A 25,736-nucleotide genomic window follows, 5' to 3' on the forward strand; every position below is an offset into this window, starting at 1 on the left:
TTAGAAATATGTCAATGTGAATTTCACCCACATGTGTGCCCCTGCTTTTTCTTTTCTTCTCCTATTTTATCAAAAGCAAGCTCTTTAAATGCTGATTTATTCAAGCCTAATTATACAAAAATGGATTATATGAAAGTATACTTTCTATGAATAACAAATAGTTTCATTATTGAAATGTCCATCCTAAACCTGTTGTAAGAAAAGCAATCTCCTGGTTTTGTCCACCCAGGTTTTACTCCTGCGCTGATAGATGAACAGACATCTCTTTGGTAGAAAGTGCTCACAAATATTCCACCCATTTCTCTTGGGGTTACATATGTAAACCCAAAACCCTAGCCATAATGTTGGAGGGGACACTATATAAACAATCCATGCGGACTATCCTACACACTGTCTATTTGAAGGGAAAGCTCAAAGTTGACTGCTTTAACTGAAAAGGGCACACATTCAGTTGTAAACCTTAATAGTAGAGTGTGTGGCCATTGCTGTGTACTATTTAATACACCTGGCTTTGGATCCTGCTGTAAAACCTGTTCTCAGACTGAGTAATGGGAGTTTTGATGGTCGTTCAAGAGACAGTTTCCAGACGCTCATCTGCTATTTGCGATGCCATTTTGTAGACCTTTCTGGGCTCAGGAGCTTTAAATGTGGAAATGCTCTGAGCTGCTCCTCATCCATCTGTGTTCAGTATGTCTGAGCATGTAGCTCTATTAAATATGCTGATGGATTTAAAAAGCATTAAGTGAATGGGAATCCACTGAGAATCAGAGAGCGGACTTAAGGTTAAAGAGCAGCCCAATAGATGCTTCTATATTCAAGCCTCTGTCTCGCTTAAATTGACTGCCGTTTACTTATGAGCTTAAAGTAACCAAGACATGTCTCTATGTATGTGAAGTGAAGCCTGAGCCACAACCATACCCATTGCTGCCAAATGTTTTGACTGGTTTGTATGATTGAGGCTAAAGTTACAGTACATCAGGCCAGAGGTTGTTATGTTATTACTTTATTCCTGAATTTCATTCTGTGCCAACAATTGGCCTCTTTCCACCAAATAGTGACTGGAAAATCTGGAGCAACAGGACATTCCAGGAACCATCTTTAAAAGACCGGGGGAAAAAACAAATAATGATGATCTGCTGAATGAAAAGGTGTCTTAGTAAACAAGTTGTATCAGCGTGCAGGCTTTCATTAGACTAATCCGCAATGATCATGCCGTGCAAAATACGCCACGATAGGACATTTCCCATTATAAAGTACAACTCCAAGGGCAGGGACATTTGGGGCTCAGGAAGTGTGGCACAGGAACTACATTAAGATCAGGGTTGCTTTAGTTAAAACTGCAACACCTGTGCTACTAAAAAGGTTTTCTAAATGAGTCTGCTTTCCTGAAAAGGTTAATGTAGTGGAAATGAGTTACATGACCTTCTGTCAGGACATATCTCTTCTCCATAGCTTTTGTTATGTAATGTCAACCATGACTGACATCTTGCAGCATGTGTGGCGCTCCTGTCCTGTTCCAAACAAGCCTGCTGTAAATGACTCATTAGTCCAGTCCATTTCTCCTATTATTGTCCACAGGTGTGACATCAATGCGCTGAAAGGTTATTCTCGGTTCTGTGATTGGGGTTCTACTTGTCCCCAACTCACTGTTGGATGCTGCGGTCCTCTGGAGCAAAACTGTGGCCATCGGAGCTGCTCTGTGTTATTTTAGCCTTTGAAGGTAATGGCAGGAGATCAATGTGATGAATGGCCTTTATGAGGGCAGAGTATCGATGGATTGATGGCAGCAAGCTGAGGCTGTGGGAAGTGGAACATCAGCCTGAATATATTACCGCCCCCTTCTCCTTGATTCCTTTCCACTCTTGTATTCTTCTTTTATCCATCACTCTGTCTCTTTCTTTCCTCTGCCCTCTCTTCTCCAGCTCAGCTGTCTGTGACTGGTCATTAACACACACATTAAGCACTCTGTGAATCCATAGCTCCTCCATCTCTTTACTATTGCCCATAAAACCGAGCAGCAGCCATAATGACACACACAATGGCCACACTTGACTATCAGGGTTGGGGAAAAAGTGCCTCCTATATAACTGGCAAAAGCAAAGCTATTAGAGAAGAGTCAATGGGTACATTATGTTGGCATATCAATTAGTGTCAAGAGGCTCTCAATATTTGTTGAGTGTTTTCTCAGCAAAAGGTTTGCGTACAGTGAGATGTGTGATGATAAAATATAGAAACAGGGATGCAGAAATGTGTAGCGTAAAACTAATTGAGAGAAAGCTGACTTTATAGAAGCACATAACAGTGATGTTTGTCACTTTCTACCTGCTGTATTCTTTTGGGTTTGCCATACTGCAATTATAAAGTATTATCTCTTATCACCTAAACTTACAGTAAGGGAGATCTACAGCAAAGATAATGTGATGTGGTAGTACTAAAGAGGACTTGGGAACAAAAAGATAATCACACCTCAGTTTCTCTCCCCCATCTTGTTCACCTTGAGCCGATATGAATGATACATGCCTTGAACATACAACTGCGCTTGAGTCCATAATTCATCGACTTGATATACAAAGTGCAGGACTAACAGTGTTTATTTTAATACACAAATCCTTGAAGAGGAAATGGATGCAAAGACCAGGGAATTCCATTATCAGCAAGGTGACAGGTGATGATGCCTTCCCTACTCTGGCAAGGTCAGAGAGATGTCATGGAGTAGTGCATGAGATAGATTTGATTTAAATGATGTAAACGGTTTGCGGGAAAGGCATAGAAACAGAAATATAAAACCTAGGCAGAGAGTATTGATGTGACTGCAGGGCATGTGCTGCGTATGTAGATAGTGTTTTTGCTTCTTAAATGCATGCGTCACATGCATTACAACTCTACATCTCAGAGTAATCAAATGTTTAGAAACCTACGGAAGCAGAAATGTAATGTGCAGCCTCAAGCCCATCAGCAGTAAAAGAACAGCCAGCAAATCAATATGTGGTAGGTAAACCAGCAAATTATAAACAGGAGGCATTAGATCAGGACAAATCACTTTAAGCATATAAGGAAACTCAACTGCAAAGTTTAATTTGTGCACCTGTAATAGTTTTTGTTTCCTTTGACACAATGGTGACACTGAATATCCACCGATGAGGAAATAAGAAAAAAATGCAGTTTATTATTTTACGAGCCAATGAATTTCTGGACAGATTTCAGACGGGCATTATCGCAGACGCCCTGGGCATCTCTCTGGCGTGAAATATGGTGGTCATTTGGCTAGACGAGGGGCGGTGAGGACCCCCTCCTAGACTGGAGCAGACGGGTGCAGAGGAGCCTTGGGCTGGCTGTATTAATGAACAGGCAGTGCTGAAAGGGACAGGTTCCTGTAATGCTGATGAATGGTCATTACAGAGTAGAGACGAGAGAAGAGAGCAGAAGGCGAAGAGAGTAGGGGGGAGAAGAGTACAGCGAAGTGGGCACTGAGGGAGCAGCGGTGAGAAAAGGCTTTAATTTGCACCTCAGATTTCTGTAAACTCGTTTATCATGTCAGCGGTGTCACTGTTCTCCAGGTGTCTTCTCCCCCTCCCTCTTTTAGCCCGGATCAAAACATGCTTGTTTGTCTCCACATATCCTTCCTCCAAATTGTATTTATCATCCTTGTTTGTGTACAGTGTATCTTCAAACCCCAAAACACCGACATATATGAAGTGTCACATCATTTGTATGGACTCATCCAATATTTCTGAATCTTTTCCATCATTTGGCTGGTTGTTCAGGCTGTATGTGGAGAGTTCATGTGTTCACCTCTCCATTAGGCCTGATTGAGCAGCTGGGACTTTAAAGGTCAGAAGAAGGAGGAAAGACCAGGAGATATATGCTCAGAAGAAACATGAACTGACTGGAGGCCTACTTACTTCACATAGACCTCATTACCTTCTCCTGGCCTACAGCTGTTTGGATCATTGGGAGGGGGCGTATTTGGAGAAATGAGTCTGTCAGCTGAGCTTTTGCTTAAAATAGTAGTAAAAAGAATAGCCTTATATTACAAAGAGTGAAAGTGACATGAGAATAAATTCTTCCCTCTACCTCAAAATACTCTTTAAAGTCAGTGTGGCTTTTAAGTGACTGTCGTAATGCATATGGCTCATGTTTGTTTTTTCAGTCTGCTCTAAATCTGTATGCCAAAGTATAACAGACATTCTCATCTGAAAGCGAGCTTCTAGACAAGCATCTTTTGATTTCAGTAATTTCTCTTCCAAATTCTTAGTGATACCAGCCAAATGGTAATGGCACATTTTCATCATCATTTTGTGCACTGAGTGTATTCCCCAAGGGGCTTCTGATGCTCATCCAACATACTTTCTGGGTCACACCTGCAAGAAATGGCCTGCAGTGTATTTCAGTTCCGTCCGGAGGCAAATGCCTTTCCATCATACCGGCTCTTGGCTGCCATGTACCAGCCCCCGTCTGTCTAATTATAATTCAATAGTGCATAATCTTGAATTTGTTACACACCATAGTTTATAATTCATCAGCTCTGTGCCTAGCCACACACAGCATAGATGGCAAATAGCAGTACATCCAAAGTAATTATGAGGTTTGTGCTTATAGGGGCAGTACAAATAGTTAGGCAGTTGCGCGTATTTGGAGAACAAGTCGGCAAAGTGGTATGTTTTGCTGTGGCTGCTCCTAAATAATTGTTTATAATTCAGGAAAGAAGGATATTTGTGTATTCTCAATGGTTGAATAAGCCCCAGAGCACAACAGGCTGAGTCCTTACTGTTAATCCAGGAAGCATAGACTCAAATGTGTTGCCTTAGGAAGATCATTGATGGTGTGTACCAATGCTCTGTAGCTCAGTCAACATGAGCTCACTCGATTAAAACATTTGCAACCCATTCTTGTCACCGATGATTACTAATCAACCATTTGTACTCTTCTCTTTCCTTCTCTCTCTGTAGTGGGAGGAAGTGAGTGGCTACGATGAAAACCTCAACACAATCAGGACCTACCAGGTGTGTAATGTCTTCGAGCCTAGTCAAAATAACTGGCTCCTCACCACCTTTATTGATCGCCGTGGAGCACAGCGCATCTATGTGGAGATTCGATTCACCGTGCGTGACTGCAGCTCCATCCCAAACGTCCCTGGCTCATGCAAGGAGACTTTTAATCTCTATTACTATGAATCTGATGCTGTCATTGCCACAAAAGGCACCGCCTTCTGGATGGAGGCCCCTTACCTCAAGGTAGACACCATTGCTGCAGATGAAAGCTTCTCGCAGGTGGACTTTGGCGGACGCCTGATGAAGGTCAACACAGAAGTGCGGAGCTTTGGCCCATTGTCTAAAAATGGCTTCTACCTGGCGTTTCAGGACTATGGCGCTTGCATGTCTCTGCTGTCAGTCAGAGTGTTTTATAAGAAGTGCCCAAGTGTGGTCCAGAACTTTGCAATCTTTCCAGAGACCATGACAGGGGCTGAGAGCACCTCTCTGGTAATTGCAAGAGGAATCTGCATTCCCAACTCAGAGGAAGTAGATGTCCCTATAAAGCTGTACTGCAATGGAGACGGCGAGTGGATGGTTCCTATCGGTAGCTGCACATGCAAGGCAGGGTTTGAACCTGACAACGGCAACGTCTGTCGAGGTAAGTCTCGAGATACATTTGTCATTTACATCCTATAGTTGCTTTTCAAAATGACGTTGATAGCTGCATGCCCCCTACTCATAAATGATTTGCTTTTCATCATTCACTCTCTCTTAAAATGATCGACTACTCATAAAAACGACAAATAAGACAGGTGACAGGAATTTTAGCTATTTTAGGCTTTCATAGCATACCTTGCATCACAGCTTTTTGCATCATTGGAAAAGCTGAATTGATTGATTTATGTGTTTTGCTGAGCATGATGTGCCGCACTTCTTCTTTGATCACATCCACCTCTGGCAGACTAAAAAGGCACATTAGCATTGATTTTTAATCTGTAGCGAATGCCAGCCTTCTGTGCAGCCTACTTTACAGATGGCAGGAGGTTTGGTTTTGCCTCAGTAGGATATGCCGAAGACTGAGGTCTGAGGAATAGAAAATGGTACACACATAAAGAGGAAGTTAATCTGGGTTTTCGCTTAAAGCCGTCACTTGCTCTCTCTTTCTGTCTGTCCTCTAATGCACCTTTACTCTCTGCAACCTGGTATTCTCGCACACTCACACACACACATACAAAGAGAAAATTTGCTCAAGGTGTCTGATGATAATATGAGTGGCTTGGGGCTCTCAGTGTGACGCAGTATTGGTCGGCCCGCCTCTGGAGGTTAGCTGGAGAGTGTGTGGAGCCCAGATAAGATTGATTGACGCACATTTGCTTTGATCAATAAAACAGATATGAGAGTGACACATATCTACAAAGCACACTGTGTGTGACTGTGTTAACTGTATCCTTCTCGCATTGCTCTATGTCCTGTGCAAAACACACACACACACACACACACACACACACACACACACACACACACACACACACACACACACACACACACACACACACACACACACACCACACACACACACACACACAGACAGACCTTGACTAAGATAGAAGGACATTCAAGTGAAAATGATAGATACAATTCAGTTGCCTTTAGTTAGCTCCTTACTGGCAGTCATCATTTCACATCTAACTTTGCCATCTCATCTCAATACAACTGTGTTTTACTTTGTTCACAGGTCATTTAATTTGACATTACTTTGTTTCTCCTGCAATGTTTATATTTTGCCGCAGTGCAAGGTACATTTAATTTACATATTTGAATAGCAAACGTGTAGTCTAGCCCACACCTTAGGAAAAAAGTATTTTGGTTCATTATGTGCAGTCAAATCTTTTACCAATAGCAGACTTTTTTTTACCTGCTGTGAATCATTTGTTCCAACTGTTTGGTATCATTTCAGCATCATAGTGTTTTAGAGACATTTTCAAGCTGAAGTTTTAAACTGATGAACACAAATTCAGCTGAGTATGAGCACTGAACTTAAAGAAGCAGTGTGTTATCTGAAGTAATATATGTTCCACTATAAAATATAACTGCATTGGGTAATTTAATTTGTATTCTTATTAAATGTACTTTTATCTAATAATACCTTCATGATGAAAGATGACACAATTACATTACATTTAGATTGACTAGCTCCATTTAGACCAGTTTTTACTTTGTGGCTATATCATATCATATACAGTGCCTTGCGAAAGTACTCACCCCCCTTGCCATTTTTCCTATTTTCTTGCATTCAAACCAAAAATAATATAATATATTTGGGGGGATTTTATGGCAAGACCCCACACAAAGTCAGTCAAAATTGGTGAAGTGAAAGAAAAAAAGAGCACGTTTTAAAACATAACAAAAAATGTCAAACTGAAAAGTGATGTGTGCATATGTATTCACCCCCTTTGCTATTTAGCCCAAACAAAGACCTTCAGAGTCACACAATTATTTAAATAAAGTTCACCTGTGTGCAATCAAGTGCCTCATTATCTCTAATTATTATATTAATTAATTATTATTATACAACTGTTGTAGAAGGCCTCCGTCTTCCATACCACAGCAAGTGGTCTTTCTAAGCAAGAAAACGGCACCATGAAGACTAAAGAGCTCTCCAAACAGGTCAGGGACGAAGTTATGGAAAAGTATGAGACAGGGTTGGGTTATAAAAAAATCTCACAAACTTTAAACATCACGAAGCACCATTAAATCCATTATTTTAAAATGGAAAGCTGTAAAAAAATGTAAGCTCCACAGCAGAGAGAGGAGAATCTGTACATAGGACCACAGTAAGCCGTACACTCCACAGAGCTGGGCTTTATGGAAGAGTCGCAAAAAAAATAAGAAAACATGTTTGGAGTTCTCCAAAAGGCATGTGGAAGATTCCCCAAACATGTGGAAGAAGGTCCTGTGGTCAGATGAGACTACAATTGAACTTTTTGGCCATCAAGGTAAACGCTATGTCTGGCGCAAACCCAACACCTCTGATCACCCTCAGAACACCATCCCCACAGTGAAGCAAGGTGGTGGCAGCATCATGTTGTGGGGATGTTTTTCATCGGCAGGGACTGGGAAGCTGGTAAAAATAGAAGGACTGATGAATGGAGCTAAATACAGGGAAATACTTGAGGAAACTGTGTTTCAGTCTGCAGGAGATTTGAGGCTTTGGCAGAGGTTCACCTTCCAGCAGGACAATGACCCAAAGCATACTGCTAAAGCAACGCTAGAATGGTTTAAGGGGAAACATTTAAACGTTTTGGAGTGGCCTAGTCAAAGCCCAGACCTTAATCCAATCGAAAATCTGTGGTATGACCTAAAGAAGGCTGTACACGAGCGGAACCCATCTAACCTAAAGGAGCTGGAGCAGTTTTGCCAAGAAGAATGGAAACAAATCCCAGTGGAAAGATGTGCCAAGCTTATAGACACATACCCCATAGAGACTTGCAGCTGTTATTGTTGCAAAAGGTGGCTCTACAAAGTATTGACTTTGGGGGGGGTGAATAGTTATGCACGCTCATGTTTTCTCTTTTTCATTATTATTTCTTGTTTGTTTCACAATAAAAAATGTTTTTTGCATCTTCAAAGTTGTAGGCATGTTGTGTATATCAAATAATACAAATTCTCCAAAACTCTAATTAAATTAAATGTTTTAAAGCAATGAAACAAGAAAAATGCCAAGGGGGGGTGAATACTTTTGCAAGGCACTGTATCATACCAATATATTGTATGTTGGTTGAACATGTGAGGCAAATGTAGAAACAGGAATATTATATATCAAATGAGCCAAATAACCTTGCCTGTCCTCAAGCAAACACACCTTGAGGCTAAAATGAATGAATATGTGTTGCCCTTCAAGCTTATTTGATGCTCATCCAGGTCTCTTATTTGTCTACTCGTTTTCCATAGAATTTCCTTTTTTTCTAACATTATTTCCCTCAACCTTACACACACTTACAGCACAGTAATTAGAGCCTAACGGAATCTCTGAGTGTTGCTAGAAGGCTTGTTGTGGCTTGTGTTAGCGGGGGGCATTGGCACTGTAAACAACACAAACACACATTGGCAAGTACACGTACACACTTTGCAAACTGCACTACATAAACTCTTTGAACAGACGAAAGCATGTATATATCCACTAATACCCACAATCCCCCTGATTTCCTTCTCTGAGTTCCCACAGTAAGTGCACTTCCTGCTGTGTTAAGTTTGACATGTCTCTCTCAGACAGAAATGTCGCATTGTGGGAGGTGCAAAAAAGGAACGCAATGAGAGCAATAGGGTAAAGGAAATCTGCAGGGAACATTTTATTTGGATTTATTTATTTGTTTTTTATTTATTTATTTTGTGTTGAGTTCAAGCTACATCAAGAAACCACAAACCATTTATTTAAGCATCAGGACATACACTATAGAAAAAGAGTTAGACAGAATAACAGAAACAGATGATGTTGCTGTTTGTATCTCTCATAACCAGCTTACTCTCTGGAGACTCATATGGAATCTGTTCTCCTCTCATCTCCACTGAGAGGTCCCTCCAATAAAAGCAATCTAAACCTTTTATTTTCCACAAAGACTATTTTCATGGGTTTGTAATCCATTATTTAAACAGGGAAATCTAACCTTAAAGTGCTTGTGGAAGCTGAGTACGATGGGCAACCAATCAATTGGGGGTTGGTGCAATAACATGGCCTCAGCATTGGGTCTGAAGTAATTGCCCATTATAGATGAAGTAACAGTGCAAGAACAAATAGAATATGAGAACACACTGACATCATTTCACTCATTGAGAGCAACATGAGAAGGGAAGGTATTACAGGGAAAGGAAAGGCACCGTGAAGCACATAGGGAAATCAAAACGTGAAAACAAATAGTTTGTTTTGACAAATGCAATAAGCTGGTACTGTTTTACAATATTGTTGGAATATATTATAGGTAAAAGTGTGCATACATGTTTTCCTTCTCAACACCTCTTTTGTTGGATATGTGAACATTTTCTTTTTTATGCTGGGTGAGAGCTGATACAGCTGCTGTGTCAGTCAGTCACTTTTTAGATGACAAATACACAAAAGTAAGTCATTTGTTACGACGGAGAAATGTAACCTAATTGCAGTTGTGTGTGCTTGTGTGTGTTTGTTTGTACTGTGTCAGTGTGTGTAAGACTCCCTGTACCTGATTGCGCTTTCTCTAATCTATATGTTTTAATTAGTGACAGGTAGTGTGGTGTGTGTGTGTGTGCGGCCTCCTGTCAGCTGGGCAGAGAGACCATGTCGAGTTGTTGTGCTCTGTAACGATGATGCCAGCATGCCATCCTCATTACCTGCTCCCCAGCTCCCACAAGCCATTTGGGTATCTCTCCTCTCTCTCTCTCTCTCTCTCTCTCTCTCTCTCTCTCTCTCTCTCTCTCTCTCTCTCTCTCCTCTCTCCTCTCTCTCTCTCCTCTCTCTCTCTCTCTCTCTCTCTCTCTCTCTCTCTCTCTCGCTCGCGCTCGCGCTCGCTCTCGCTCTCGCTCTCGCTCTCGCTCTCTCTCTTTCTGTTTCTCTCTCTCTCTCTCTCTTTCTGTTTCTCTCTCCCTCTCTCCCCCCTTGGCTATGTAAGCAATCTGCTAAATATTTTATCACCTCCCTGTTAAATTGAGCGGAGACAATACAATAGCACCCCACTACCTCAACCAACGCAAAGCTTTTCCTGGGTGTGTGTCCTGCCTCAACTAAGTGTCTAAGAAAGACTGATTTGGTAGATTTACTGAACCCTCTCATGACCGTTTTGCGGTATCAAGCTGAGTGATTTATAGAATCACCTTTATTAGGTTTGCTTCACATCCATCTTTGCATGTGTTTTTTCACAATATCATATCATCATTGATCATTTTAATGTTCCTCGTATTATCAAATATGAAGTGATTAAAACTCCCTGGTAAACTAATTATTCTGACTTTGGTCTGCCTGTTCATAATGTTGCTGTTTTTCTTCGCTGATGAATGCCTGCCTGTAGTCCATAAAGCTGGCAGTCTTATGCTATGCTGGAACTGGAAACTGTGATAAGGGCAGAGGAGTAAAAGCTTTAACATTGAAGGAGCATTGTTTTAGTTATTGATTTTTTGCAAAGATTTGATTGAAGTGAAATACGATAATAAGAAACGCAATGACAAATATTATAATCCGAAATACTTACTGTTTACTTAACCATGAAACTCATGGAATCTAATGCACTATCCATGATGATGTATTTATTTCTCACCAGAGCAGTCCCATATTCCTAGTATGAATCTTCTCATATTTTCTCTCACCGTTAGGCTTCGGCGGGCTTTTGACACTCTGGCACATTAATATTACAAATATTCAAATAACTTTATTTAACATTCAGCAGGCTGACAGTGGCAGCAGGAGATTCACAGCCCATTGAGCAAGTGCGCTTCCCTGGGCTAAGTGCCGATTCATCATGGCTGCCTTACTCCTGTCTAATGGCTGCCATCATGGGGCGTGAGCACACACACGCACATAAACACACATATCTGGCTCAGAATAAGTGTTATTTCTTTCGCCTGTCCATTTAAAAATTGTAAAATGTAGTGATTCACATGATCATATTATCAACCCTAGCCTGAATAGTGAATATACCACTATATAGTCATGGATACCTATCTGCTGGCTTATTTCACTGTTTTAAAATGTTATCCAAAAGCCATGGTGAATTTATTTAAAGTTAAGCTTTAGAATCTTTGGTTCCACAGAGGATTTCATTACTCCTTGTCTTATCTGAGTGTAAAAGATCTGGCAGATAGTACCCACACAGGTCCGGTAAGCTATTAGAGCCAATTCCAGCCCATTTGGCCTTGTCTACTTCCGTTCCACAGGGTTTACTTTATTTGCAGAGAAGCATCCATGTGTACTCAGCAGCACACACTGAGTCACCTTGAAGCACAATTAAGTAAGTGTCCGACTCTTCCTGTGCCTATTAGTCGTATGGCAGTGAGGATCACTGTGATGAAGACGGGGAAAAAAAGTAGTGGGGCGGAACAGAAGAAGAAAAGCTGTAAGAAAGGGCAGAGAGTGAAATACTTCTTGTTTCCATAGCTCTCAATGGGCTGAATGGGGGAATGGCAGAGCGCAGTGGTGAAAGAGTGTGACCCAAACAAAGACTCTTTGAATCTAAGGCCCAAATAGAATGTCTGTTATGACCCCAAACACAGATGCGCTGCTCTCACTGCAGACTGAGTCAGTCCCTAATAACGCAAGGGGAATCCAGAGATTGTGTTCACACATAATGGGAATACCCACCACACACAGAGCTGTTCTTATCCCCTATGGAGGGACACATACTTTGAGTCCTATTATTTTTCAGTATCTCTGTCTTTTCTATCAGCCACTGCTTTTTTCTCTAACTTCCAGTCCCTCACAGGCCAGGTTTTTTGGGTGCTGGCCTTTTTTTCTAAGCATTGCATTGTCATCTCTCACTTGGTCTTTCCCTTAGCTGCTACACAGGAAGGTTTTCAAGAAGCTCCAATTCAACCCAACATCTTTTCCAATCTGCTTTGCCAAATCCTTTTCAGTTGGTCTTTTTCTACCTCTCAGTCTCAGCCCTGTTTTCAGTCTGCACATGTCTATGCCTCTCCTCTATCGGTGATGGACACAAGGTGCTGAGGCCAGTGAGGACACAGGGACAGAGGGAGACAAAGGACCCCTAACATTCAGCAGATGGCTGGTGCTCTGCTTAATTTGCCCATGTCACCCTCACTGGCCAAACACAAAAGGCCAGCACTACAAGGGGCTCCACTTCACCCTCTCATCCCAACCGTGACCCCAATCAATCAAATCCGTCAGCAAATGCTTTTAAGTAACGATTGCAAGTTTAAGAATCATCAATAATGATGTGGAAAAGTGTCAGTTTCTATCTCTGTGTTGCTGCAAAAGTTAAATGTCAAGAGAAACATCAAGACAAACGTCAAGCTAAGAGCAAAAAAAGCAATAAGACTGTCGTCACTTTAGAAAATGTTTGCCTCCTCAACCAGCCTCTTTTTTTCTCTCCTCTTCCCTCTCTGGAGTGTGCTCCGGCAAGCAGTAATGAGGAGACCTGGTGTGCCTCTCCACAGAGCCCCCCTTGGTTTAGAAAGTACTAACACCCCCCCCTCTCGTCTCTCCCTAATTTGTTGATTTCCTCTCTGCCTCATCACTGTCCATCAATATTCACTGTTCGGCTAATAACACAGCCTGGCCTGTTTGGTTTGACAGCAGAGGGACACATTTCACTTCTAGGAAATGTCTCATCCCTTCCTGGAGGTTATCAGCAGCAGAGTGATGGATGTGGATTAGTAAAAGTTATGTTGGGGAACTTTTGGACTAACGATCAATTATAGTAGGGCCAATATACCTTTGTTCATTCAATATGTAAGGACGACTAAAGTCGACAAAGCAACCAAGAAAAAGGTGGTGGTTTTCTATTACAGGAGTAGAATGAAAGGTCAGTTACCCAAATGTACAAAGAACATACATATAAGTCATTTCTAGTTATGCAGAAATGCTTGATTTTAACATATCAATCCTTGCAATGTCTTCAAATGAAAAACTGTCCATAGAAACGTCAAAGTTAAGGCCAGCGTTTCCGCCAGGGGGGCGTCTTGCGGTCATTTGACGCCCTTATTCAGCTCGGAACGCCCTGAACTCGAGCCGAGGGCGTCCAAAAAAATAAATAATTCGAGAGAAGATCGAGTTTTTATCGCTTGAAATGACGAAAAGGACAAGGACATCCCTCTATTGGAGGGGCAAAGGAGTCTGGTGGTATTCTTTTCGCCGCCAGCAAAGCGTGTTCCTGTGACGGAAAGTGTACTGCTAGTGGAGCACGCGCGTAAACTGCGAGCGCCGGAGCCTCGCAGCGGCGAAACTGAGGCTCCGTGGTAAACTGTGGTAAAACGAAGAGCCGTTTAGGAGCCGAAAGAGCCGGCTCTTCTTAGTGAGCCGAGCCAAATGATCCGGCTCACTAAAAAGAGCCGGAATTCCCATCACTAATACGTAAAGAGATAGTATCTATAACTTAAGGGACGGCTCAATTCAAAATTCAAGTCACATGACACGACGTGACGTCACACCCCCCCCCCCGCTCTCGGGGTGGACGCCCTCTCAGACCTGGTCTGGCGGAAACACTGGTTAAGACTATTGGAAAAACTTGATAATAAATGTTGCTGTTGGGTTTTTACATTTGCATGTTTAATGATGTAAGCACCATACTATTGGGGTTAAAGCAGACATTTCAAACGGATACAGTATTTAAGAGTCTTGGCCAATAAAACCAAGACTATCTGTCAAATACGTTTTGTTCAAAATTGACAAATAATTTGTTTTATTACAGACATTTTTCTTGAGTTTGGAAGGTTGCTAGCATCTGCTTTCAATGGTCTGTGAGGTTGTAAAGTTATTGCAGATGGACTGATCGAACCTGCTCAGCGTGCAGTCAGCATGGTGTCATTGGGTTTTTCCAATAAGCCAATCCTGTAAGCCAAAAGTGCATTTCTTCCATGCTTTCTGTTGATTCTGTCAATCCGCATGGGTGCTCGAAATCAATACAAAGCTCAAAATCTCTGGACTTTGGGTCAAAGCTTGTAAGATATTTGTTCTCTTTTGTGGGAGGCTTTCACACATGAACAAATATATATATACACACACACACACACTTTCCATCACCCCGAGATGAACTTTGCGTGTCCAATTTCATAACCTAATCATGTTTGCCATAATTGCCCGGCACTTGAAGCAAACAGCATTACAGTTCCAGTCTAAGAGCTCCCTTAGCATCCCTTATTAGACATACGTAAAGAATTATGTATGTGTAATCCTTTTATGACACTATGCATTATCCTAAACCAACTCGGCTCCCTATAACTGGGCAGGTCAAATCAAACACAACCTCAAAACATTCACAATATGCAATTACCCTGCAATTAGACAACTCCCATAATCCGCATCGCACTATGTCATTGTGCACATTTAATTGAAAGTTCTCGTTGACAGTAAACACAGTCTGTACTTTCCGGGTTCAGGGCATGTGGTTCTTCAGAAACTATAGCAAACATCTCTTTTCAGACTGACAGACAGAAAGATCATATGAAGCTTAATCTTGCAGACCCATCTCTGTGACAAATGATTGATCTTGGCTTAGTTGTCCCTCCTCATGCCAAGGACCTCCTGCTATGGCTGCCTTCAGAAACGCCCACTGGAGAAGACAATGTGTGAATATTGAATTTTGAAAGCAAGATAGGGGAGAGGAGGAGTGTGTATCTATCTATAGTGCCAGTGTGTGTGTTGTAGGGGCAGAGAAAGAGAGCGACTTAGTAATCCTCTCTTTGAGCACTTTGTGCTTTGTGCTCCATTTATTTACCGAGTTCCCACACTGGCTGGGGGGGCTTCAGCTTTTATCCAAGACCGGAATTAGCATGGCAAAACTTGTAGTTGGTTGGATCTGTGTGGATCCTCATATGTGTGTGTCCCTGTTTACTGCGTGTGTGCAGTTTAGATGAGGTGAGAGCTTAGCTTATCCACATCGGCTGGGGCAACCCCGACTTTTAATGAAATCTTCAAAGTGAGTGTGGTTTTATAGACTTCAATGAAACCTGCAAACCTCTCAGTCAGTCTGTTTTTTTGGCTGCATTTGGTCATGAAAACCAATCTTACTTTTACGGTGGGCTGAGTCAACAGGTGGACTGCTGCCAACCTGTTGCAGTATAAGTTATCTGTTGTTAGGAGGTTGGATTGACTGCATCTATTTTGCACCTTATTATACAGAACTTTAGCAAGGTTTCATCATTTCGCTAAACCTGAAGATGTACGATGAGTCTTGTAAGTAAAGAAAATGTCAAAACATGATACTGTACTGATACAATTCTGGAATGCCAATCATCACTATCTTAATCAGCAGAAAACACTTCATGTTTTGCGCATGGCTGTAGTCAATGATGTGAAACATGATGTGCATTAAGGTTGATAGCGTTTATATTTGGTATAAGATTTATTTTAGTTGTTTTCTGCCCTCTGAGAAGCCTTAAAATGGCAAAGTCAGCAGATATGGATGAGTACCGACAATAGAAATTAGGCTTCTTCGGGACTGTGCAATCAATAGCTATGGACTATTCAACCACGCTTTTACTTGTGCCATCACTGGTGCAGTGTCTTATGTATTCATAGAGTTTCTCTTGTTCTTTAAAAGCAATTTCTTTCAGTTACCACTCAAGATATATAATCTGCCTTTTGTTTCCGTCTATGTTCTTTTCCTCCTGGGCCTTGATTATACTGTTCTTTCAAAAACATTACATATTGTCCTTGTGTACATCTTGATAATGTACCCAGCCAACAACATTTACCCACTTCAAGACTCATCTGTAACTGGCAAATAACAAGGGAGATGTTTCCAAAAGTAACAACCTTATTATAGATAATTTAATGCACTGAGAGATACCTTTATAACTAACCTTTCAACATTGTTTCATAAAATCTATGCACATTGCTTACAAATACAAAATGTTCTCTCTTATAGATCAGATATGTAGTCTAAGTGCTGGGGCAGCAGTACTGTAGTGCTAGCTCAGACTGCACAGTGGCATGCTTCTCAAAGAGAATAATATCTGATTAGTTCGAGTCCGAATACAGGCAGAAGCTGACAAACAAATGGATTTGCTGTATCTAGAATGTTCTCTGGGGGAGCTGGATGGGCTGAGATACAGAGACGCTGCCTTTGTGTTGGAGCCAGCGCGAACATAATAAGACCCTTTGGGGAATGAACCAAACACAGAGTGATAGGGACACAAAGGCACACATGCTCATACACTCAGTCAATTTCACAATCTCGCTGCCTTTCTCTCCTTGTGTCTTTTTCTACAGCAATATTTCTCTCTTACTTCCTTATAAACTGACCTTTATCTTACTGGTTACCCTGGTAATATAGCCAGTTTTCGGTCAGTTTGTCTTTTGACTTTGAAGGTCTGTAGAGTTTCTTGACTCTTGCTAAGTTTATTGTGTCAGCAAAGTGTCATGTCGTGCTCCCACAAACAGGAATCACAGCAGCCTTTTCATAAGGATATTATTGTCTGTGTATGTGTGAACATGCATATCCGTGTGTGTGTGTCGAGGCTTGTCTGTGTGTGCTTCACAACCATCACGGCATGAATGGGCCCGCGAATCCTATTCCCTCCTATCTTTGTTTTCCTTCTCCACTTCATCTCCACTGCCTCTTTAATTCCCTCTCTACCACTGTCCTACTTCTCTGGCGCACTGCTAGGAGAGCAGTCTTAGAGGGACTGCCACAATAGGGGTATTAACCAAATGTATATTAAGTTTGCCTGACTCGCGCAGTCAATGTGATGCTTTTACACCTCTAATGCCATGTGAATAGGGCTGCTGCTCCCTGAGAAACGCCTCCGTGAGCTCTCGGAGTGAGGGGCCCTTTCACTGGCTCTTGTGACCCTGGTCCACGTCGCCTGTGCCGGCCCCATCTCAGAGCACACAGTTCTTCATTTTCATAAGCGCTTAATCTGGATTGGAAGCCTCTCCATTGTGGAAATGATTTGAGAGGGGGTCTTTGGCCAGACAAAAGGGCTTGCCTTTTCTGAGGCTGAGGCCTCCTTAGCCCTGTTCCTCCCTTCCCATTCTTCCATACAGAGCCCCCAGCAGGGGCAGCTAATTGTTGTATGGAGAGCGAGAGTGATGGGGTGTTGAGTGTATGTCCAGCTTAACACTGCCCCCAGTGGAATACTAATATGACAGAGAGGAGGATGGATGCAGAGTTGAGAGACAGGTACAGTATAAAGAGTTACTTTGTGAAAGAAAAAACAACTGGCTGTTGATTTATCATTTGATCCAGGTCAGAACAGATCCCGTGATGCCGTCTGATAGTACATTTTATTTCGATTCCTCTAGGTTACAGCGCAAAAGACTTTGGAGCTGGAATGTGTAACAAACTCAGGGTGAAGCTTTGAAGTGTAATGCTGTTGCCCTGGGCTACTTAGCTCCAGGGTCAAATGAGATTACACCCTTGATCTGTGTTAGTGCCTCCTGATCTGTAGGATTTTAACATGTGTGTGTGTGTGTGTGCGTGTGCGTGTGCGTGTGCGTGTGCGTGTGCGTGTGTGTGTGTGTCTGTGGGACATCCATATGAAGGTGTATACGATCTTCTCCTCATATTAACTAATTAGTTAATTTTTGGCCTGATCTTATTGCTTTGTTGGTGTCTCTCCGGCTGCAAAACCCATTCTCTCTCTCCCTCAGTTTCTCTGTCCGTGCTCACTGCTCCGGAACACCTTAATCCAGTGTGAAAGCAATTGGCCTTCTCAGATCTAATCAATAGAGGGCCAGGGCAGTGAGCCAGGGGGAACATCTCTGGCCCCTGCTCAGCTACAATCAATTTAGAACCATCGATTCAGTGATTGAAATACAAAGAGCAGACGCGCTCGACCGTACAGGTGCTTTAGTGTTTGGGTGTGCCAACATGTTATATATCTCCCTGTGTGAGTGTTTCTGAATGTGGGTTTGTTTGTGTGAGTATGTTTGTGTGTGTGTACTGTATGTGAGTGAGTGTGTTTGCACATTTCTTCATGTGTGTATATGGATAGTATGATTTATTTTCAAGCCATCTCTAGTAAAGTGAGAATGGCATTTAATCTAGCCCCTCTGAGACGAAGCCAAAAAAAAAAAAAATCACTCCTAATCCAATATGTCCTGCTGGGGGAAGGTGTGTTTTCAAAGGTGTATGTATGTGTGTGTTAAGTTAGCTTGTGCATTTGTGTGCAACCAAGGGTTTCCTTCTTACCAGGTGTAAGAAGTGTACACCCCGTTTTTGAATGCTTGTGCATGCAGAGTTTAAAAGGGCCCTTGCATAACATTAGCATGTATAATGTGACTGCACAAATGCCGGAATGAATGTTGACATGTTATAACACACATGGCATCTACCGAGACGTGTCGGACTTGTCTTTTCTCCGCTTTGCGTGGCTATGTGTGTATTCATGCATATTTGATGTCATTGCATATTATATTTGACCCTGTTTATGCAGTTTTGCTCTGCCATGTGTATACATCTCTGAGTGTATCTGTTTGTGACAGGTGTTTCTATAGATTTACAGTACAGGGTTGAGATGCATACTGCATGTCACTGTGTATTTTAGTTTTATATAAGTTCAGTTTTTGCTGAATGTGAACACGTCAGACCATAAATGTACCTGGATGCTCATCTACAGTAACACTGCTTCAGTACATGAAGCATTAAACATATGTCTTTGAAACAGCTGTCTTTATAGGAATTGTGCATTATGTGTAAATATGATGTGAGGTTCTAGTTTCGCAAAGATCTGCAACGAGTAAGAAGAAAACACACTCAGTCCCAGCTTGAACCAGTTTTGTGTGCCATAATGTGCGTAAAATTGGAAAACCACACACACACAAACACAATCTTTTGCTACTGTACCTTATTAGAGCTTACCCTCATGTAAATGGCTTTCTGCCATGTATACAGTTAATCCACTTTCCCAGTTGGTCATGTTGTGTTTTTCCCTTAATTCTCTTCTGTACATGGTGTTTGTGTCTTTCACAAAGTCCGCAATGTCACCACGACCTAATGAGGATGGGTCACACTCACTTTTAAGTTATGGACAAACACACACTACATTTACTGTATAATTATTTTCACAATCTTTTTTGCAGTTTTAGCGGATTTCTATTAAGTCCCTTCACTGACAGGCCTGACCATTTTCTCTTTAAAGTTTAAACCAGCGTTCATCTTGCTTAGCCTGACATCAAAAGCATTCGATCATGTCATATTTGACAGTACCTACAATGCTGTCCATGTTTCCTTTAGGATTTGTAGTATACAAAAACAGCATGAGTTATGTGACAAAGTGGCTTGTCAATCAGATTTTTTTTGTCTTCTGTTTTAAGTGCTGGATGTTCTAGATTGATTTATACGATCATACATTTATATAATTTATAGGGCTATAATTATCACAAACTATCAGTATAAGCCAGCCTGGAAATGTACGCTGCTAGACTGCTGTCATGCACTGTCCATCATTCACTCTGAATCCAAATGAATGACTTCTGGTCTCCATAATCTGACAACGCGTGAAGATGTTCATGCGGAAAAAAGGAGATCCCAGATGGTCGCAGCCCTTCAGGCACACACACAAACACACATACAATAACACATATGTTTGCCAGTTTCATAGCTCGGGGCATATTGACTAAGGCTGCCTGATAAAGGTCAGTCCTGTCCTGATTTGGACAGGTGGGGTGGGTGCTGCAGTTCACCTTCACACACATCGTTTCTGTGTGATGGAGCGTGTCTGTTTGTCGGGAAGGGAAACAGCTTTCTGATAAGGTTGTGTGGAGGTCATGCAGATGTAAATATGACATGAATATAGATGTGCTGTGGGCCTGGTTACCTTTCAGGAGGACTTCAGGGCTGCAGGTGCATTGCGTGATGGAGAACTGGGTCAACCTCTGCTTATTCACGCTATGCAAAAGAATATTTGATGAAGACATGCACTTGTCTTTGTACAGTATTCAAAATACATTCACATACACGTCATTCATCCATTGGGCTTTTCTGTTCATGCCTGGGCCTGATGTCAACATAATCGTTGATGTTCTTTTCTTTTTATAAGCACACCCATCCTGAACCATGAATGGAGCTGTCTAGGACGTTGGGCAGGGCAGATGCATAATTCCTCTTTTATCCAACTTTTTTATTTCCTGTTGCCTATTGTCAGCTTTAGAAATAAAAGCTTGGCCGTCACTTAGTATGCAATGAGAAATGGCTGCTTTGTACGACACGCATATTGTGGTACTCTGCCACCAACAATTTAACTGGCAAGATGCAGTCCTGAGTGCTTTCTCACATTGTTTTGCTTTCACTTTCCCACTTCTCTTTTACTCCCTTTCTCACTCTCTATGTCCCTGATCCTGGTCACTTTCCCTCTCCCACGCTTCACACATAATTTGTGTCCTCTCTTTTGACGCAGAGCTTTTTATCATTATTTCCCATTAGGCATAATAGCAGCAGGGGCGATGAACAGCCAGTACAGCTGGAGGCACATCTACGCTTGTGAATGCTTTAATTGTATTGATGTATCTGTTTTTGTGATAGTTTGCTGCTCCTCATGACCTCTCCATCACTTTAATGCTCACGCCGCCCATCGCCTTTTATGTTCTCCAACCTCACCTATCCACCTCTTGTTCTTCTATCAGAGATGCAGTCTACAGCCCGATAGGCGGTGAACTCTCATGTTTTTTTCCCCTCTTTCCTCTTTCTAGCCATCCACCATCCAATCCACTCTACTTCTGACCTCTGGCCTTATTCTTCTATGTCTGACGGCCTCTTTGCCATGTGTGAAAATGTCAGCATCTGAATGACAGGGTGCAATCGTTTACTAGTGTTATAGGTCGGAGACATTTCACCACACTTCCAGGTGGTGAAGGTGTTTGGGATGGAAGGGCCTCCAGTGGTTACACTCTTTTAGATCGCCTGAGGGAAGAGTAGACCATGTTAACCTGAGTAATTCTGCCATGGGTGCTCGTCTTTGCCAGAATATTTTGGTGTGAACATTGTGTTATGTACGCTCAATTAGGAATCATATTAGGAAATGGTAAACAGTAAAGGGACCTTTGTTTTTCCAGTTGTTTTATCATTCTACTCCTCTGCTACCTTCAAATGTGCATAATTACTCATCCACGTTCACAGGCCTCTACACTCATTAGCGGGGCCTCAACCCTGAGCCAAGGGGCCGGGTATTTTAGGATTCATGGATATTTGAAAGCTATTGCTAAGCCTCGCTGGAACAATTCTCAAAGCATTTTAAACATTAAATAGGCCGGTAAGGGTTGGTGTTTTTGAAATTTCTTCTAGATTTGGACGGGAGTTAACCAGCCTCCAATGTAATTTTCAATCTCTTGTTTTAATCTAAATGTAAATGTGCACATTTAGATCAAATAAATAAAAATCGGTTTTAATAAAAAAAAAACTAAACTAAATTCATAGTGGGATTAGATAATGTTGCATTAAAGCAGGGCGATGGAATGAATAATACTGTTCAACTTTCTCTCTAAAATAACACAATGTCTTCAAGGCATTCATTTTGCTAATGTTTCCATAAAAAAGAAAAATAGAGCATTTAGAAAACGCAACCATTACAACACTTAATGGTATTTTCCAATTTGTATCTATACTGAAACTAGTGCACCTAAACTTTTATCACAGACTCAGTAAAATAACAACCCAGGCTTCATACTTAGCTTTTTCATGCTTTGGGGACATTTTGCCGACAGATTTATGGGTATCACAAGGGTGATTGTTTCTTTGAACAGAGCTGCTGTCTCTCTATAGAGTTAACTACATTTGGATGGCAAAATAGGACAAAGAAAAACAAATACATTTGCATTTTTCTTTTCCTTTTTTTAACCTCTTATAGTTAAAAGGGAAGATTGGAGCTGTCAAAATCAATCCACAGGAGAGACCTTGTTGGCTCGGCCTATAGAGATATACATACACATATTAAAATGAGAAATAACACATTTGTATTTATTAACAGCACGGTAATTTGGTTTGGTGTACTCTACTTACAGTAATTATACACATACACACAGCTCTTTGTTTGTATCATTAATATGGAAAATGACAACAAACAAAGCTTATCAAAAAGCTGTCGGTGCTCTTTGATAATAAATGGCAAAGCAAATCATACAGTAATGTATCACTACACGGAACATAGCTGTACCCTGAAGCTTGAAGCTGCCGCCTGAATATTCATTTACATCCACTTTCATTTTCAATAACACACTTTGTGATGAAATAACAAAAACAAACATATCTAATCTGGACCCAGCGTGAATGCATTATGCATAATTCATAAGGCATTAATCAGAGATACACAGGTAAAGGGTCCAAATGACTGGATTGGCTGATGAATGTCCAACTTGATTTGATCACTGCTTGGTGTTTCTGTATGTTTTTTTTCAAATGTATTTAGTCTCTAGTTGTATACAGAAGGCAAGATGCATTTATGGATGAGCATGCCTTTTCTCCCGGTCCCTAATATGTCCCAGCACAATGATTTATTGTTTACAGTCTACACCTTCCCATCAGGTTCGGCTCTGCTAATGACGGAACTATGAGCAGTGAAAAAAAAGGTTGAAGGCCATAAATGTAATAGACATTGTTGAGCAGAGCAATAGCAAAGGAGCAAAAAGAGCAAGAGTGGGCATCTTTGGCTAACTGCTATAGATTAATTGATCTAGCCATGAAGTTAATGAGCTAGATCCTTTTTAAAAGAGACAAGTGCTGAGACAGAGGAAGCTAATGGTCTCATAACTTGGAGTGGTATGGAAGAGAAAGCTATTTATCTTGGAACATATACTTTATTCACCGTGTGACAGAATCGCAAGGTAATTGACGGGGCCTGTAAATGCAGATTTTACACATCATTTTGATCAATCCTTCTTTGCAAAACATGATCCACAGACAGCTCAACACAGGAAACAACAACTGTCTGATTATAATCCCTAGCTGAATGAAAAGCCATTTTCAAGTAATAGTTGACAAACAGGATTTCATTTGACAATAAAGTTTGTGAATATCCTCAAACCGTCACATTCATATTTCTACATTGATAATGTAAGAGGCCTTAGTGATTACAGCTTGCTAGCTGAGTGAAGTTAGATTGATCATATCAGTACTGCAATCATATTGCAATCAAACACCGGCAATAACATGCTCTTGCTAAAATAACTTGACTGATTTCACCCCTCATCAAGTAACTCTTTATCTCTGTCTGTCTTACCCTTTCTCCTTTTTTTCTCTGTCAGTTGGCAGTGTGCAATGAGCCTGGTCGGTCCCCTGTTAGGTTCTGATTACAGTGTAGATTGTAGTGCAAGCACATGTTACTGCCTGCTGAGCGGCGATATGTTTCCGAGGGCGTTGTTTCTCTACTACCTTGCCAGCCAGTGATGGGTTGGCACAGTGGAGTTTCCTGGAATACCAATGCCTCCTTGTCGTCTCTATCTCTTTCCCCTGCTCCTCTCTGACCACTCCTATAACTGAAAGATATGCTCAGTGCCTTGGCACATAGCTCTATCTTTCTGATACAAAATTGACCCGAGCCGATGTGCCATGCTCGTTGCAGAGCGGCAAACTGCCAACGCAACACTCGGTTATGACGAGTCTTTGTGGAGCCAAGAGATTATATAGCTCTCTTGATCTGTATCATGCTCATGATGCATGCACACACATACACACATATACACATACACACGGACACACATGCAGACACACAACTCATGCATGCGCTTGCACTAAGCCAGATTTCCCAGTCGGCTGGTCTGTCATTGGCCGGCTGTTCAAAGGGAAAGTGTGGGCCAAAAAATTACTGGCTGTGAGGTTACCATGGTAACAGCCTGCCCAGGGGCGTGGGCTGTCTGCTAAATTGTGAGCTGGTTTGTTTAAGCACACGCACACACACACACACACACACACACACACACACACACACACACACACACACACACACACACACACACACACACACACACACACACACACACACACACACACACACACACACACACACACACACACACACACACACACACACACACACACACCTTCATTTCAACAGAATCTGTACTCCTACATTCATTGTGTCAGACACCTGCCCTGCCCATTAGCATTAGCAGTCAGACAGTTGGATTTCACATCCTTGTGTGAAGCAAACAGATTATTTTTGAGAAATCACAAGCAGGGCTATTTACTGTCTTCATCTGGACACTCTAATATTCTTATTATTTTACTGCTGCACTGCCCTCTATTGAATCCAGTCAGAAATAGTTTTATATTGTCCAAACATGGATCTGAATCTGAATTGCTAATATTTACCGTAGGTACGGACAGTAATTGGTGTCAACAATTGATCAGAGGAAGCCATCCTTTGTTTATTTCTTCTCATTTTACTTCTCCTTATGTCTTTTTTAATGACGTATATATCTTCTAATACCAGACTTCACATCTATATAGCAGTGTGTGGTGTTTCAAAGGTAGCCTAATTGGGGGATATATCAGCTGTGTCAGGGGGGTTTCAATATTGTTCACAGTGGTTTCTGCAGCGTCAGACATTTTTAAAGATGGTTGAGAGGACAAGCATGTCAAAAATAATCGGTGTTTGGTGAAGAGGACAAAGGATAAAGAAGGTTTAAAAGAGTGGTATGCTAGAATGTATATGTGTTTGAATTAATGTGTGTGTGTGTGTGTTGGGGTGAGCTTGTGTGTACAATGGTGGTTGTGGGTATTGGTGCATGTTTAAGCTCGGAAGAGAGGCTTGACAGGGCCAGAATGGACAGATGATTAATGATCAGGGGGAGTGTTCTGTGGGAGGAACTCTTCAGCACCGCAGCCCTTAACAAAAGCAGACGAGGTATGCTCCAAGTGCTGCACTATTCCAACCATCCCTTTATTCCTGAACCTCTTTGGCCCTCTTTATTCCTCCTCACATACTCTCTTTCTGTGAGATTAGAAGGTGATGACAGGCTGTAGGGGAAACGTACACTGACCAGACTTGCCGAGTGACGTCACCACTGTGAACCCTGAATGCCTTCAAGTAAAGAAGAAATTATCGCACTTGTGAAAAGTTACTTGGACATTTGTTCAGAGTCCCGTGTTGGCAGTTTATTCGAAATATGCAAAATTGTTCTTGAATCAG

The 25,736-nt window shown here is 41.6% G+C and overlaps 1 protein-coding gene across 6 annotated transcripts in view; it reads left to right on the forward strand.

Moving 5' to 3' along the window:
* Positions 1-25,736, forward strand: part of LOC117488543 (ephrin type-B receptor 1-B) — a 147,164-nt gene that overhangs the window by 54,511 nt on the left and 66,917 nt on the right. For all 6 annotated transcript variants that reach the window (XR_004556537.1, XM_034137523.1, XM_034137525.1 and 3 more), the window contains exon 3: positions 4,950-5,631. Coding sequence is in view for 5 of the 6 variants with exons in the window: in XM_034137523.1 (XP_033993414.1) it covers positions 4,950-5,631 (682 nt within the window). In the remaining variant the exon portion in view is untranslated. The remainder of the gene's footprint in view (positions 1-4,949; positions 5,632-25,736) is intronic.

Source organism: Trematomus bernacchii, unplaced genomic scaffold, assembly GCF_902827165.1.
Source record: "Trematomus bernacchii unplaced genomic scaffold, fTreBer1.1, whole genome shotgun sequence".
Taxonomy (NCBI): Eukaryota; Metazoa; Chordata; class Actinopteri; order Perciformes; family Nototheniidae; genus Trematomus; species Trematomus bernacchii.